Consider the following 15716-nt stretch of genomic DNA (forward strand, 5'->3'; position numbering starts at 1 on the left):
CATCATATCACGCGCGCGGGAATTTTAAATGAGGACGTATGCATATAACGTATTCGAATGTACACAATTTTATATTTACGGTCTGTGTACACAAAGTTTGTAATTGTATGATTTTCGATGGTACATCACGCAATTTTTAATTTACAGTCCGCATACGAGAAATCTTACTGATTACAGGTGGCGAACGCGTCATTATCTCGCACCACCTACTATTTTACCGGAAGCCGCAAGCTTTGTGCATACTTTCGAATGTGTGCATATTGATAATGCGAATTACGCAATGCGGACGATGTAGGGTATAGGTGTGGGTAATAACGGTACACATTGCCGGCAAAAATTAGTCGATAAATTGTTAAACGAAGGAAAACACTGATTAACTCACGCGATGCAAATTGAGAAGCACAGGATCGGAAATGAGGAAAACATCTCTCTTGTTTGCACGAGGATTAATCATTGAAAAATCGAGAAGAAAAAAAAAACAACGATCAATATTCAGAATTAAAAAAAAAAATTGGACCTTGAGAAAGATTTAGAGTTCGTTTCGTAAAATATAAAAGACGATCATCATCAGCCGTTAAAGCAATCAGGCGAAAGGCAAACAGCGCTTACATTCAAATCAGTTATACTACATACGTGTCAGGCTTGTTTTTCATTCAAACAGTGTAATTGGGGGGTGGCAAAAGCTGCCGGCGAGATAAAAATTCGAATGTTATTCTAGGCTATAAATAAGAGCCGGCCGGTCGAGCTTTTTTACTTCAGACGCGGAGAATCCAAGATCCCATTCGTATTGAGTGAGAAAGAGAGAGAGAGAGAAGGTTATATTCAATTCAGTGCTACTTACCTTTGCTGCCGGCGATCTTTCGCGACTTACCTTTCTCGATTCCGAAATCCAGACGGTAATATATTACATACACGGTTTATTACATGAAGAATTTTTATTTTGTTAATTATATAAAATTGCGACATCATTGTTTGTTTTTGCATGTATACTATCTATTTTCAAATATTATTTCCGGTAAAAAGAGGAATTAGTGAATACTTTTTTTTGGTCTACTTAGAGGCACATTCGTTTTGCATTTGGTTATTTTTTCGCGAATCAAACTTGTTGGAATCTCATCAGTTCGAACTGTTGCCAATCAAAGTTGCGATGGACTTCTACTTATAGCTATGCTCTACAAAACAAAACAAAAAAAGAGACGTCGAGTCTAATTGTTGAATCAAGCAAATAGTACTTCGGCGATTTCTCGTAGTAAGAATAGCGATCGTACTTGAAGATCGACAGGTCGAACCACGTCTTATTGTGATTCAACTTTCGTCCAAGTACGATCCGATAATGGACCAGGAATCAGGATTCATGGAATCTGTGAAATTTTTGAGAAAAAAAAGTACAACACTACACACGGCACCGAAAAAGGGCCTCTGAGAGCCTTAACGTCTCAGAAAAGAAGATATCTTGGTCGTTGGATTCTTTGTTGATTGAAAAGATTTATCTATAAGTATTTAGAGAAGATAGTTATATTTTAGAAAACTAGCTGAAGGGATTTCTGGTATAACTTGTTGTACTGTGAAAATTGTTTCAATTGGTTTTTCTTTTGCACCAAGAATATTAGTATATAATTATCAGTTCTTTTAATTTCACATATTCTAAATTCTAATAACGATATAAGCAAATTTTGGAACTAAGATTTGAGACAATCTAAGTATAAGCGACTTCTATACTACAAGTGTTCAATAAACAATATCAAAATAAAATCTGACGTAAAATCAACGACGATTACTCGTTAAACACAACAGCAAAGCAAAGTCTACTAACTACACCTACCTCTAAACCATTACCACAACTCGCCACAGCGAAATAACACCGTCTTTATAACCATGAATTTTAAAGTAGGCCGAGGGATCTGGAAAATAAGAATTCACGAGAGAGAACAAGCTTCTATCTTGTTTCCAAATTGCAAATAAGCCGCTTGAAGCATCGACGACCAACGGAGTATTAGTCGGCGTGGAAAAAGCTTCCCGCGAAAAATCGATAGCGAAATAAGACGTCTCTCCCCAGCTTTTCTCGTGTCTCTCCTGTGCGTTGATTTTAATTATGTGCGATATACCCGTATCAACGGCTCGCGAGTTCATTAAGCATCGCTTGACTTAATGAGGCTACTGATTAAAGCTGATTTGATGAGAAAGTTTGTTAGCGTCTTCTCTTTGCTCTGCTCTCGGTATATTAACGTTCAATCCGCAAATAAACGAACTTTTAATAAGCTCGTACTTTGCAAGAGTTCGTGATTAATGAAGCTTTACTCTCGAGACTTGTGCGTTGAAGGTTGATGCATATATTCTTCAAAGTGTTTCTTCAACTGCTTCAAAATCGTTTCTTGCGAATTCAACTTATACCCTTATTCGTTGCTTCGTATAAAAAGCAGGAATAAAATCAATGGATCCACTAGAAAGTTTGCTCATCTCGTGTATACTTTAAACTCAACTCTTGCAAGACTTCCTCAGGCGCACCGAGGATTCCCCTTGACCTAGGCGTCACGGCTAACGCGCCAGAAAATCAGTATCGCTCCGCTGCATAATGTTGATTCGTAGCACAGCCTGTGTGTTATGCATAGCTGTACACGAACTTGGTAATGAAGTTTCCCCTTGACGTCAGTTTTACGGTGAACTTTTTTATCGGTTTCATCGTCTAGTTATGCTTGATTTATTCTTAGCTTGTGTATCAATGAAGAGATTTATTAGCTAACTCTTTGGGTAAAACGATTTTGATGATGGGGAGTAAGATAATACGTGAGCGGTTTTTCAAACGGTATTAAGTACAGTATTTCAAATAGTTGTTCGATGAATTATCCAGACGATTGAGTAGTTATTATTGTCTAATATGCAAGACGTAAACCTGCCGAGTTATCTTTTCTCTCTCTCTCTCTCTCTCTCTCTCTCTCTCTCTCTCTCTCTCTCTCTCTCTCTCTCTCTCTCTCTCTCTCTCTCTCTATTCAAAGTTCAGAACGGTTTGGTGTTCTTTTTAAAAAAATATTAATTCATGAATTATTTCTATGCAGAATTAAGAGCAATCCGATGATAATCGCATTTTTCTCGGGAACCAGTTTGTCAGCAGCGCTAAAGAGAAAAAGCTGAAGGTGACTTTTCTTTTTTAAATTCTCGACGGGTCCATTGGCTTCGTTCGTCGTGGTTTTAGGGGCTTCGAACAAACGAATGCAGTTGTTGATCAGTTGCGGATGCCTCTCTGCTCGAGACAAACGTCTAGTTAAAAATAAGCAGGTGCGTTGACTTTATTCATTATTCCGCGAGACCTCGTTCGTATAGTCAATGAACGTTTTCAAATGGGCTTTTCTATTCGGAATTGAGTTTTCGAACTGTAAGTACTGATGGTTTTATCGTTTTATTTCGAAATGACTTTTGGTAAGGCTTATCTATATTAAGGGGCCCCAATGATTAACTTGATTCATCGAAGGACAGTCAGATCAGATACTTAAATTTTTCATTGATAGATTATAATTTTTATTCCTTCTATACATAAATCTGACCAAGCGATACTTTATGCTTCTCCCCACCTTATTTTTATTAAATTGACACACGACATATCCAGCGCATACAAAATACCAATGCGCGTCGAATAAAAAACGCTCTACGCGATCAAGCTCGGGCCGCGACGTCTAAAATTAAATCCTCGCGGTCGCGCACTACCGCACGTGACTGCACTAACGCCGCGAATGAAAGGAAAAAAAAAAAAAAAAATTAAGGAGTAGCCTTTGCGCGGTAGATAAGCAGAAGCGATGACCCGACGACTACAGGTTTCTCGCTCGATAAGCATCGTGTCTCGCGCGCGCGCGCGCAAAAATTACGAATTAATAAAGCCCAATTGAGCGGCTCTGACGCAATGGTCGCAAATGGATCATAAAGATGCGCGCGACTGCGTTTGATTGACACGAGGATGAGTTATTGTGCGCGGTGTCGCGAGAAAAATTGTTCGCCGACGACCTTACCGACGGAGCTTCCAACTGAGGGTATTATGATTAGGTTGGCACTTTTTTTTTTTTAATTTAAGTTGCTGAGAAAATTGAGAAATTCGGAGTTGACGTTTGAGTCGCATGAGAAATATTATTATTGGTGTTGATTATAAAATTATAAGAATGAGTGTAACGAAGGACGACCGGTACGTCGACGATGATTCACACAGAAAATTACTATTTAAATTATTCAATCAATTAGCGTTTATCTTTAAATAGACGTGAAATTTATTGTAAAATATAAAATCTCCAAACCGCTTTTGCAACTGCGAATAATCGCAAAATATATCTCGTTACTCGCGTGACTTGATATCAAGTGTATAGATTCGCTTAAAAAAAAAATAAACACAAAAGGATGATCAATATTTGCCGCGTGAAATTTTATTTTTGGACGCGTATGGTTTGCCGTCGAGCTTACGTCTTTTTCACGCGTGGCCAACTGATCAAACAGCCGATGAAGGTATGCAAATGTGCAATAAAATTATCGAAAATTCGCGAGGAAAAGCGTGTACCTATTGAGAATAACAGTCGAAAATTTGGCAACGCTGTGATTTCGAGGAGAAAAAGGTGGTCGAACTCGAAGAACTGGAAGAGTATAGAGCGACGCAATTCTTTTGATTTATAATTGAATCGATGATCGAGAAGAACGACTGAGATAACTCGTAATGATGTTGACTTGTCAGTAATTTACTAATTTTGACACAAGCAAGAATCAATCTTTATACAGACGTATATTCTGCAAACATAAAAGTTTATCGATTATCTGCACTACTAAATGAAAAAAATGTAAGCATTCGCTTCGAACCAACACTATATACCCGCGACGACAATTGCCAAAGCCAGGACGAAGAACGAGGGGTTCAAACAAGAGCCGAGAGAGAATCCGACTCGTCCCGGGCTTCGGTAATCCAAGGAAGAACGGAAGTCATTTACGCGACGGAGAGAGAGAGAGAGAGAGAGAGTTTACGGCACAGCTATATTGACCGTTTAGCAATTTATCGGGAGATACCCACTGTGCCCCTTTTCTCTTCTACTTCCCGGGAGGCGACGTTTAGTGTTATTTTCACTGAGCCTTTGATTGGAAGATATTCCGATGGGATTGGAAGGTCGCGGAGCTTGGGTTTTTCTTAAAGGGGGAAAGGTTGAATTTGTCGCTTTTAAATTCACGATGATTCTTCCTTGTAGCGGTATAAATGTGTAGAGGATTACCGAAATAAAAGTATGACGTGATAGTTTGCGATTTGTACAAATATTTTTTCGGATAATAATGTTTCAGAAAAATGCTTGAATTGGAAGAAAATTTTGCTTCACCTGATATAAACCTAAATTTGACATGAGGCGTTGCAAAAAAGGAAATAATATCATCAGGCATTTCCAGATTCGTCGGACTCTTTTATTACCTGTTTGCGCTTATAAAATTATAACTCCTATGAAATGAAAAATTCGTCTACACGCGTCTGAAAACACGAAGCTTTTTCGCTTACAACTTTATTGTTTAAACTCTTGTTCCAATTTGACTCTTGATTCTTAGAATATTTATCACTACTTTTTATATTCTTTCATCTTCGAATCTCCTTTTTTCACAAACTTTATTCCAAGCTACGAAAGAAACCACCCACGATAAATCACGATTCTCTTTATCGTCAAAATGACCTTTTTGGCCTTCGAATCAATATCATTGTTATGCATCTCAAAATGCATATACAGTCTGGTAAGAAAAGTAAAAAATGCAATCAGCTTCAAAAACAAGCTCAAAGTCAGACTCATCTGTCGTCGACGACAAAATTTTTCAAATATTCAAAAACCCCTCCGTCTCGAGTGACAAGTTATGCAACGTCGGTCCACAAGCTGATCAGCCAATAAATCCGAATAAAATCGCGACCAATATCCGAGCCGACTCGAAAACACAAACAGTCCGAGGGTCGATTCTCGACGACGTCCAAAATTTCCTTCGCTCGGTTATTATACGCTAAGGAGTGATTGATGAGAGAACGAACTTTCCAGTGTTTGGCTCAATCGTCAACTTGTAACAATGATGATGATAGTTGGTTGCTCGTATTGAAGCAGTTATTGACTCTAATGAAAGAGAAGCCACTACTTTGGTTCGGCATACGTTTAACCAAGGCTTTCTCCGATCAGTTTAGTGGTTGCCGTCCTCCAGGGTCTGTATTCTTTTGATCGGATTTTTTTCAAAATTACTTGGTCAGTTTTTAAGCCTATAGCTTCGACGTTAATTGTTCTATATATCAAAGTCGGTCGACGACTCAACGCGTATCTATACGCAAGCGACGACTTGGGCCAAGATCAGCTGACGACTTGGCCTAAGCATCGCCGAGCTTGACATTGGCTTCCCAACTAAGACGACTTCAATTTATTCCAAGTCCGACATCGCGTGCGCTCTTCTCTCCGCGGCTTTTTTAAGTTACAACGCCTCGGAAACGCGATGTTCATCCGCAGACCTATGCGTGTACCACCTGCGACATCAAAGTAAGCGAAATTTTTCTGTTTACTTTCGCCGCGACGGTTGTTGTAATGAGTAGTTCGGTAATCCCAGTGAGTTCGCCGGTTTGTACGGCCGTTTCTGTGTATATTACCGATAATACATCGCGAGTTGTTATTACTACGCTTGGAAATTGATTCGTCCGTGTATATACACTCGTGACTCCGACAGTTTGCTGCATATCTCCAGCAGGATAATAAGCCCATGTGTCATCGGTGACGCGAGTCTTTTCGGCGATAACCTTCTACCCTAATTTTTGCTCGTCTTCTTCTTCGATCTCCTTCGTAAATTACGACGACGCGGGACGGTTCAAATCAAGCGAAAGCACGATTATCTTCGAACGCGTAGGAACAATGAATACCGAGCGATACCGAGCTGTTTGTGTTGTGACTAAAAACTATCATCTCACAGCTTTTGCAAACCGTCGGGAAGGAAAAACTCGATTTTACTCGCACTGTACATAATATACAGCTTTGGAGGAGGAATTGCGCGAACCGATATGCATCGGCGTAGATAATTAGAATAACGAAAGGCGACGTTCCGTTGGAGAAAAATCGAGAAATCGGTTGCGATGAAAAAAAAAACCGCGACGACCCACTTGCCGACGAATCCTGAATACGCGACGCTTCGTTCCGCGCATATCTGATTAGCTCTGGCGCCACGGCTGGCTTTTCCTCGATTTTCGCGAAGCTTCTACGGTACCGATCCCGTGTCGGGTGATTTTCGAAAAATCGATCGTTCCTTCTTCACGACTCTTAATAATGATAGAGTATAGGAGACTTACCGGTTTTGCTCGAATACATTGTAACGCCGATCGCAAACTGTGTTATACACGAGTGACTGATGGCAAGAAATAAAGATAACATCGACGAAGACGCGCGGTGTGTGATTAAAAGAAAATTTGAAAAAGTCGATCGTCTAACGAATCCGACCTAAATGTCGAAATTTCGTTATAACGATTCGACGTAAACTCCGACTCGCATAAATAGGTTAACGGCCTTCAAATAAGCAGCGTTACGCAAATTCTCTACGCAAGTTATAAAGCAGTTTAAGCTCAATGTGACTAGACAATGTTTACGAAGTTACTAAAAATTTCAATCGAACCGACAGCCGCAACAAGATTGATCTCAATAGCTTAGCAATAAAATCGATCGGGACTTTCTCTCCCCGCGTCTTCTTTGCCGTATGCAAATGTCAAACAATTTTTTTATCAAGTACACAAAATCAAACGCTACTATCGTAGACGTAAGCATCGATTTCCTTGTATATTCTACCTGCGCCGCCACACAGCTGAGTTTGCCGATGAGCCGCGTATTTTTAAAACTCGCGCGTAACACGTGAGCGAGAGAGCCTAATACGGACAATCGCGTCGAACATTCAAACAAATTAATCTGAATATTATCGGGAAATTTGGCCCGAGTGTGTTTGACGACTATTCAAAGCGCTTGTTTAATTAGCGCTTTCCTGTTGGCTCGCGGTTATATATATATATATATATATATATATATATATATATATATGCATACATACATGTCGGTAGCTGTATAGAGCTTCGAGGCGACAATTCTGAAACTCGATGTATATTATCGATCGATTTCGAGCTAATGAAACGGAAATCAAATATTTGAGACACGAGCCGGTTTTCGACTGTAAGAAGATGCTTCGAATCTGATGTAAGAGGGTAATTTTTTTCTCTCGATTCCGATTATACTTATACACGCTGCAGCGAGTGTAAAAATATAATGACGTAGGATTCTCGGTAGTATTTTTTAAGGAAGTATCAAAAGGTCGTGTCTGCTAAAACCGTATTCATACGTTTCACAACGATTCACCGTTGCATTGAGAGTATCGTAAAAAAAAATCGGTAAAAATCGTTATCACCGAACCTCCGACATTCGAAGCATCGCTTTAAAAAATCGGCAAAAATCGGTATCACCGAACCTCCGACATTCGAAGCATCGCTTTAAAAAATCGGTATCACCCAGAAAGGCAGAACCTCGTACAAACTCGTATAAAAAGCGGACAAATTAACAAAAGCGATCGTCGACATTGCATACGTTAATATACGCACCGAAGCATCATCATAAAACAGTCTGCGCCCCACATGGAGGGGGATCTCAGCGGCGTCGGCTAATTAGCAATCAGCAGGGCGATACAACTGTCTTGAAGAAACGAGATAGATAGGAGAGAGAGAGAGGAGAGAAGAGGCGCTGACGATAAAAAGGAGCTGAGACGCGGACGCGCGAGCTTACATGCGAGTCGCGTGTCGATCGAACTGTCGGATTCGCTGTATTGCCTTAGAGAAGATTGAGCTTTCTTTTTTTTTTCTTGCCAGACTCTGTACAAGTAGTTTGGTTCGGATCGCTTAGTGTGCAGTGAAGAGCGGCAGGTAAATTGTGAAAGTGTTGGATGTATCTTGTGCTTGACGATGGGTGATCGGTTAGTGTGTGTCGATGGTTCCGTTAGAATTTTTCGATTTTCTGGTGTGATCGTTAATTTAAACAGTATCATAAAAAATCGGTATGCGATCTTTTATACCGATCTTCTCGTTCCAGCAGTGTTCCTAGCTAAAAACCGGTATGAAATCATCTCGTTTCGTCCGGGAAAATCACAGTTCGTTCGCGAAATTGCACACATACGTACGCAAAGCGAGTATATAATTGCTCTTCGACGCCGAGAGAAGACGAGTCGCGGATAGCTATTATTTCGCGAAAAAACAAGTCTCTCGGTGATGGATCGATCTTATCGATCAGAGAGACATAGTCGACTCCCGCGCACGTGCACTTGGATTTACTTACAGATGTAATTACTCTGTTCGTTCACTTATACTTGCTCTATCAATGTTACGTGATGACTATTGTTTTATCGAGCCTATGCACCTGATTACCGTAATTTTCTCATTTCTAACAACTTTGGAGAAAAACGAAGTATTGTACACGAAAAAAAAAAAATTACGTAATAATTAGACAATTATAAATTCACAAAAAAAGAATGATGTACTCACCTAAAAACACTATGTTTTCGGCTGCATGCGACTGATCACTTTTTTCTCTCATTTCAGACTTCTCCGGCACGCGATACTCGTGTCTGCATCGGCTGTGGTGTGTCTTATCGGTTACGAGGATCAGTCTGTGGATCTTCGGACTCGCATTGTTGGCTGGTCGATGACAGAATCCCCCACGACCGCCGATATGCGCTGATTCGGAAGATTCGTAGCTGCTGATCGTCGACTAGTTGAAGGATATTTCTTCGTTTTTCTTTTCTTTTTTCTCTGACCGTCTACGTTACTCTTCGCTGCGAGTGAGTATATATTTGTGAATACGAAGTTTTTTCTTCTCGTACATAGACGTATCGCTGCTTTTTGTTTTATTATCATTGAAACTTCCGTCTTTCATTCTCAATCTCATGCGGTAATCAAGTTTATAATCAATTACTCATTAAAAATCAATTAGCCGATTAAAGATATCGTCTCGGTAATCGCGTCTCGATCGGAGCTACGCCCCAGAAAAACCTCAAAGCTGCAACATTCGATCTCTTTGGTCTGTTTCAGAAATGTACATGGACGAGGTAACGGCCCAGAAGGCCGTCGAGCAGACAGGTAAGAATCGCATCCACAAACGTACAAGAATTGATCATTGAAAATTTCGTAATTAATTTTGGAAAAAAAATCGGTAACAGGCTTCGGCAAGTTCAACATAAAGGTCACGATCTGCTGTGCCTTGATATTCCTGAACTGCGCGTTCTGCATCACGAGCGTCGGTTTCGTCGTACCCACAGCCGCCTGTGACTTCCAGATGACGACGATCGATAAGGGTCGCATCAATGCCGCCCCTATGCTAGGTAAATACAAATTAGCGTATGATAATCGCGGAAGAGATTGATCGAGATTGTGTAAACTGATAAGAAATACGAAACTTGCGTTAGAATAAATCATTCAAGCACAATAAATAATTGTAATCAACAAACGCAGGTATGGTGGTCGGCTCGTGCGCCTGGGGCTACTACGCCGATTTGAAGGGTCGGAGGTCTGCCCTTCTGATCGCCCTGTTCGTTCAGTTCATCGTCGATGCCATTTCCTCGGTTGTGCCGAGCTACTGGACGTTTGTCTTCCTAAAGTTCCTCAGTGGTTTTAGGTACGTGTGACATCATATTTTTACGAACTCGCTGTCCAGATCGACAAAACGTATTAGTTACCGATTTTTTGCCTTTTTTCACAGCTTTACCGGTCAAATGTCCGTGGTATTCACGTACCTCGGCGAATTCCAGCCGACAAAGTACCGAAACACGACCATGTCCTTCATGGAGCTATCCTGGGCGATCGGTGTCATATTCGAAGCCCGTAAGTGTCGTCATACCGATTTTTCGAAAAATGACCCGACAGTATTGAAAAACGAAGATTTCTTGCATTACAGTGTTCGCTTGGGCGGTGATACCATTTCCCTTCTCCTACAAGACCGAGTGGTTCTTCTTCAGCTCGTGGAACCTGTTCGTGTTGGCCAGTGCGTTACCGGCCCTCCTGACCGGCTTATGGCTGATAACTTTGCCGGAGACACCGAAATTCCTGGCGGAAAACGGACAGCGCGACGAACTGCTCAAGGTCCTCACGCGAATGTACACGGAGAACACCGGCAATACGGCAGATCAGTTCAAGGTGCGACATACTTCCGATCGATTTCCAACACTAACGATCACATTTCTCTAACGATATCCGTCATTCTAATTCCCTACAGGAAAAGCTCGCGACGTCAACGTTTCCCTCGATCAGCGGTCTGGTGGCGAAATACGAAATCTCGCCAGAAGAGGTAGCAGCTGCCGAGAAGAAACTGTCTCTGAGCATGAATGAGAAGCTGATGGATATGCTGGCGTCGTCGAAGGACCAAGTGAAGATGCTACTGCGCAAACCCTACGCCAAGAGAATCAGCGTCTGCAGCTTCATCATGTTCTGCATGACCTCGACCTACTACTCGCTCATGACGTGGTTCCCCGAACTGTTCCAAAGGTTCGCTGCGTTCGAGGCCGCTTTCCCTGACGAGTATGCCAGCGTCTGCACCGTCTCGAAGAGATTGGCTGCCATCGCTAATGAGACTGAGGAGGTGAGTTTGAATTTTTTGGCATCTCCAGCTCGTTTACCGACTGGGAAGTCGGTAAGGTAGATACCTTAATGCTAATGAAACGATTTCAGTTTATGGAAGCAGCGATCGACCCCTTCGGCTGTGATACCCCGATAGACACGAGTGTATACGTGAACTCGATCTGGCTAGGCGTCGCTTGTCTGCCTTGCGCTATTCTTCTGCCCCTGACTGTAGACTACGTTGGATACCGCATTTACTTGTGTAAGTGACTGCCTCGTCCAAGCAGCGATACAGTTTTCCTTTATCTTACTCAAGATTCATGAAGTTCCGTACCGATTTCATACCGATTCTATACCGATTTCCTACCGATTTCATACCGATTTGAACTTTTCTATTAATCCTCGATTCATTTATTTTCATTTTCAGTGTTCACAGCAACGATCGCTTGCGCAGTAACGATCGCCTTCTTCTTCGTGAAGACGTCCACGCAGAATCTCGTGCTCTCTTGCATTTTCGAAGCCTTCACCTCGCTCAATATAAGCGTCACCCTTTGCCTCCTCGTCGAGCTGTTCCCCACGAATCTCAGGTGAGAACACCTCGATCGATCGGTAAATTTTCTCTCAACGGAAAAAAATGACCGCGAGGTAAACAACCGCCGAGATAAGACAAGGCGTTGCCGGACACGAAAATCAATTATTTCCGAATGCAGGTCAACGCAGCGACAAACGATTGTTTGGCTCGTCGCGTGTTTACGATTAATATTATTTTTATTTTTCGTCGTCGATAATCGTACACAGGTGACTCAGCTCTCGACGTATTCCTCGTCGATAAGAGCAATTCTCTTATACTGAATCTTGCGAAACGATTGTCTGGACTGGACACGAGAGGTTTATTAATACCGTACGCGGATGGTTATAAATATAACGGAAGGTGTCATCGGCGATTCTTTCACGGGGTATAATTACCTATTCCGCAATTGATACGAGTTCCTATTATTGTATTATGGAGATTAGAGTGTTTTCGTTGGGATGAAATATTCCACTGTTAATTGGTGTTTTGACGAAGAGGAGCATTTTTTTTTTTTTTTGGAGCGACGTTGATTGGTTGATCACTTTAACCAACAAATCGGGTTGAACTTATACTATTTTTGTGTGTCTATAAAAATACGAATCGCATCGAGTGCACCGCTTACGAACTATCGAATTAATTAGCATCATATGCAGTCACATGCCTTCGATCATTGACTTCGATCATTGTCGATTTCAATTGCACAGCGACGGCGTCGACTCTCTTTTCGAAAATAAAATTTCGAGACGACGAGCCTTGACCGGCTATCAATAATTAGGTTGCATCGAGTCAAGATCGTTACGATAAAGATTTTGAACTCATTCATCATGTCGTTAAAACGTGGACAGATCGTGATAAACCTATAATATAATAAATTAAAAAACCATTCAGTCGACGTCATTATGACCGGCATCAAAGGATTTTCAATCCACCCCGTGATCGGCTGGCGCTTAAAAATCCCATTTCTATATAATATGACAGTAATGGGCATAAAAAACTTTTCCTAATGTTTCAGGGTAATGGCGACAGGAATAACGCTTTTGATCGGTCGCATAGGTTCGCTTTTCGGCAACATGTTGTTCGGCTATCTGATTGACGACCACTGCTCAATACTCATCATCATCATGGCCGCTCAGCTGTTCCGTAAGTACACTCGCAGAATACCACGTAACGATTTCGCTACAAGTACAATAACGATCTTGTATACTCAAGTTCGTACACACATTCCTCGACGTCTTATCTCCGTATGACGTTTCTACCGTATTTGTTCAGATGTACCGCGTATTATGAACGACATACGCGCGATTGATTTCGATTATTTTATGGGTAATTGACTAATACGTTTGACGCGTTTTCGCGGCGTAATCGAGGAAATCAAATGACGCCCAAAATTGAAACGTCTTATTTAACGGGACGTTGTTTGCTCTACGGTTGACAGGTCGTGAGCGAGCGGCGTTTCAGAATTTTCCGATGCAAAGAAAATAAGTTGAGACTTCGGAAGAGAGTATATATATATAGTTGAGAACTTTTAGTTGGATATTGGGACAGTTTTATCTCGTTATGCAAGTTTGAGGAGAATTAAACGAAATAAAAAGACGATAACGCGTAGCACTGTTTTTCAATGTCAAGCGTCAGTAGGCTGCTTTTCGTTTGGAACCTTGATACTTTATGTGTGTGTGACTGTAATTAAAAAAATATTACAACAGATCAGCTACTTTTTATAACAGCCTCTCTGTTTGACGACTGTGATCAAAAGCTAGACCTAACACAAAAATAGATCTAAAAATACGACGGTTCCAAATATTTCTTAATGCAATATAAAAAGGGGCTTTTAAAACCCGCGGTAAAAAATATTTTCCTTCGGCAAAGAAGAGCCAGCTAATTAGCTCAATGATTCTAGGCTCGTATCTCCATCTTGGCAAACATCAGTCGCTCTTCTTACTTTATGATATTCCGAAGAAAAAATTAGCAATTTTAATACAATTCCTCTTTGTTGTTACAGTTGCGGCAAGTATGTGCTGGGCGGCACCGGGCCGAGACAAGCTGAGGAAGATCCAAGGCTACCCCTTCTTGGAAGTTCAAAATAAAGCCTTTTCACCGGCCGCGTGATGGATCTCTCCGCGTTATAGCGAGAAATGTGAAAAATTGCGAGCCTATGCAGAGGCGAACTTGATTTCGCACCTTAATTGGAGACAAACCAAAGTTTATACGAGCTTCAGTTGAATTTGAAGCTGTAATATCTGAGTTAGATAACTACAAGCCTATAACCTTCAAAATCGCCTGGCCAAAAAAGAAAAAAACAGTTTCTAGTCCTTTGAGCAACGTCAATTAACCGAGAAATTCGCTGCGATAAGCCGGCAACAGATTAATTACGCACTTCTCGTCTCTTCACTCTTATCTCTCTCTCTCTCTCTCTCTCTCTTTCTCTCGCGACGTCCTCGATAACGACTCTTGTGTGTTTGCCTAAGGTGAGCAGCTCTACACCTATATTACACTAGTGTAACCGTCGTTCCCGCATTTTCGAGATTTTCCAATGCGTGTTTGTTGTACAGAGGCACTTTCCCCGTTCTCGACACCGAAGACATAATATGAGAGAGGGAGAGAGAAGCGGCGATAATGCGGCTTTGTAGGTTATAGGTTTGGGCGCCAAAACCGGCGCGAACCGGTTTCGGTCGGTATCGTCGTCTGCTATCGTTATTACGCGCTCATTACTCGCGACAATTAAGCCGGTGTCGCCGACGCTTTTATATGGATTTTAAGCTCCTCTTGAACGTGTCACGACATACTCCCTAGAGATTTTTTGTTCGTTCCGTTAGATCGTTAAGCCTCTACGACGAGTAGTTGGAACGTTCAATTGGCGAGGCGACGCGCTGGCTTGATTGATTCGCGATTACTATTATTATGACGACGAGAGAAAGAGAACTGAAAGGATGGATTTTACCGATCGATCGGAGAACTTTTTTTCTCCGATGAGAGATCGGTAAGAGATGTCCGATTGTTGAGTTTTTGAGTTGATGCTTGAGATTGTTCGTTTTTTTAGTACTTATTATTCGAGAAAATGCATCGTTTGCGCTGAGATGTGAAAGAGGGCATAAGCTGGAAACATTCCATAGTTTATGTGTATTTTATAAGAGAAGTTGCAAGATTGTACACTGTAGATCTTATACTCCACCCGATTTTACGTGACAGAATTATTATCACATCATATGTTAGAACGATATAGAGATTGTAAATATAAGAGTGATTTTTTAAAAGTATTCCACATTTTAGTATAAGAACAATAATGTACAGAATATACATACTGAATATATTAAAAAAAAAAAAAAAAAAAACATATGTCGATTACATTTTCTCGTGAAATCCTTGCATAATCGTCGTTTCCCACTCCCACCACGTTACAACCTTCTGCGACAATATTTAACGTGAGCATTAGCATATATTATCGACAAATAGTAGACTCGCTCTCATCGCAACGTAATCAATTAAGAACTTATCTGTCTCGTGCGCAGGGGCTATACGCTTTATTAAATCCGTCCACAAACAGTCTCTAATGAG

At 41.1% G+C, this 15716-nt stretch overlaps 1 protein-coding gene across 4 annotated transcripts; it reads left to right on the plus strand.

The window, feature by feature from the left end:
* The first annotated feature begins 6088 nt into the window (after positions 1–6088).
* LOC100123978 (synaptic vesicle glycoprotein 2A) lies at positions 6089–15493 on the plus strand. 4 transcript variants are annotated; one of them, XM_016990410.2, is made up of 12 exons: positions 6089–6184; positions 9584–9822; positions 10073–10120; positions 10201–10362; positions 10493–10655; positions 10740–10861; positions 10935–11173; positions 11253–11615; positions 11705–11855; positions 12021–12180; positions 13177–13304; positions 14164–15493. In XM_016990410.2, the coding sequence occupies exons 3-12, from the start codon at positions 10075–10077 to the stop codon at positions 14268–14270; spliced, it is 1641 nt and encodes a 546-aa protein (XP_016845899.1). In that variant the 5' UTR covers positions 6089–6184; positions 9584–9822; positions 10073–10074; the 3' UTR covers positions 14271–15493. The 4 variants fall into 4 exon arrangements, with proteins under 4 accessions (XP_016845899.1, XP_016845900.1, XP_001607773.1 ...); XM_016990411.2 differs by lacking the exon at positions 6089–6184 and adding an exon at positions 6403–6509; XM_001607723.6 differs by lacking the exon at positions 6089–6184 and adding an exon at positions 8696–8911.
* The last annotated feature ends 223 nt before the right edge of the window (positions 15494–15716 follow it).

This window comes from Nasonia vitripennis, chromosome 1, assembly GCF_009193385.2.
Source record: "Nasonia vitripennis strain AsymCx chromosome 1, Nvit_psr_1.1, whole genome shotgun sequence".
NCBI classification, from domain to species: domain Eukaryota; kingdom Metazoa; phylum Arthropoda; class Insecta; order Hymenoptera; family Pteromalidae; genus Nasonia; species Nasonia vitripennis.

What these genes read in the sequence shown, in the direction of transcription:
- LOC100123978 (XM_016990410.2), top strand. Translation starts at nt 10,075, where the DNA reads ATGTACATGGACGAGGTAACGGCCCAGAAGGCCGTCGAGCAGACAG. An exon ending in TGGATACCGCATTTACTTGT is followed by an intron (nt 11,856 to 12,020) that starts GTAAGTGACTGC and finishes TTTCATTTTCAG; the next exon opens with TGTTCACAGCAACGATCGCT. An exon ending in CTGTTCCCCACGAATCTCAG is followed by an intron (nt 12,181 to 13,176) that starts GTGAGAACACCT and finishes CTAATGTTTCAG; the next exon opens with GGTAATGGCGACAGGAATAA.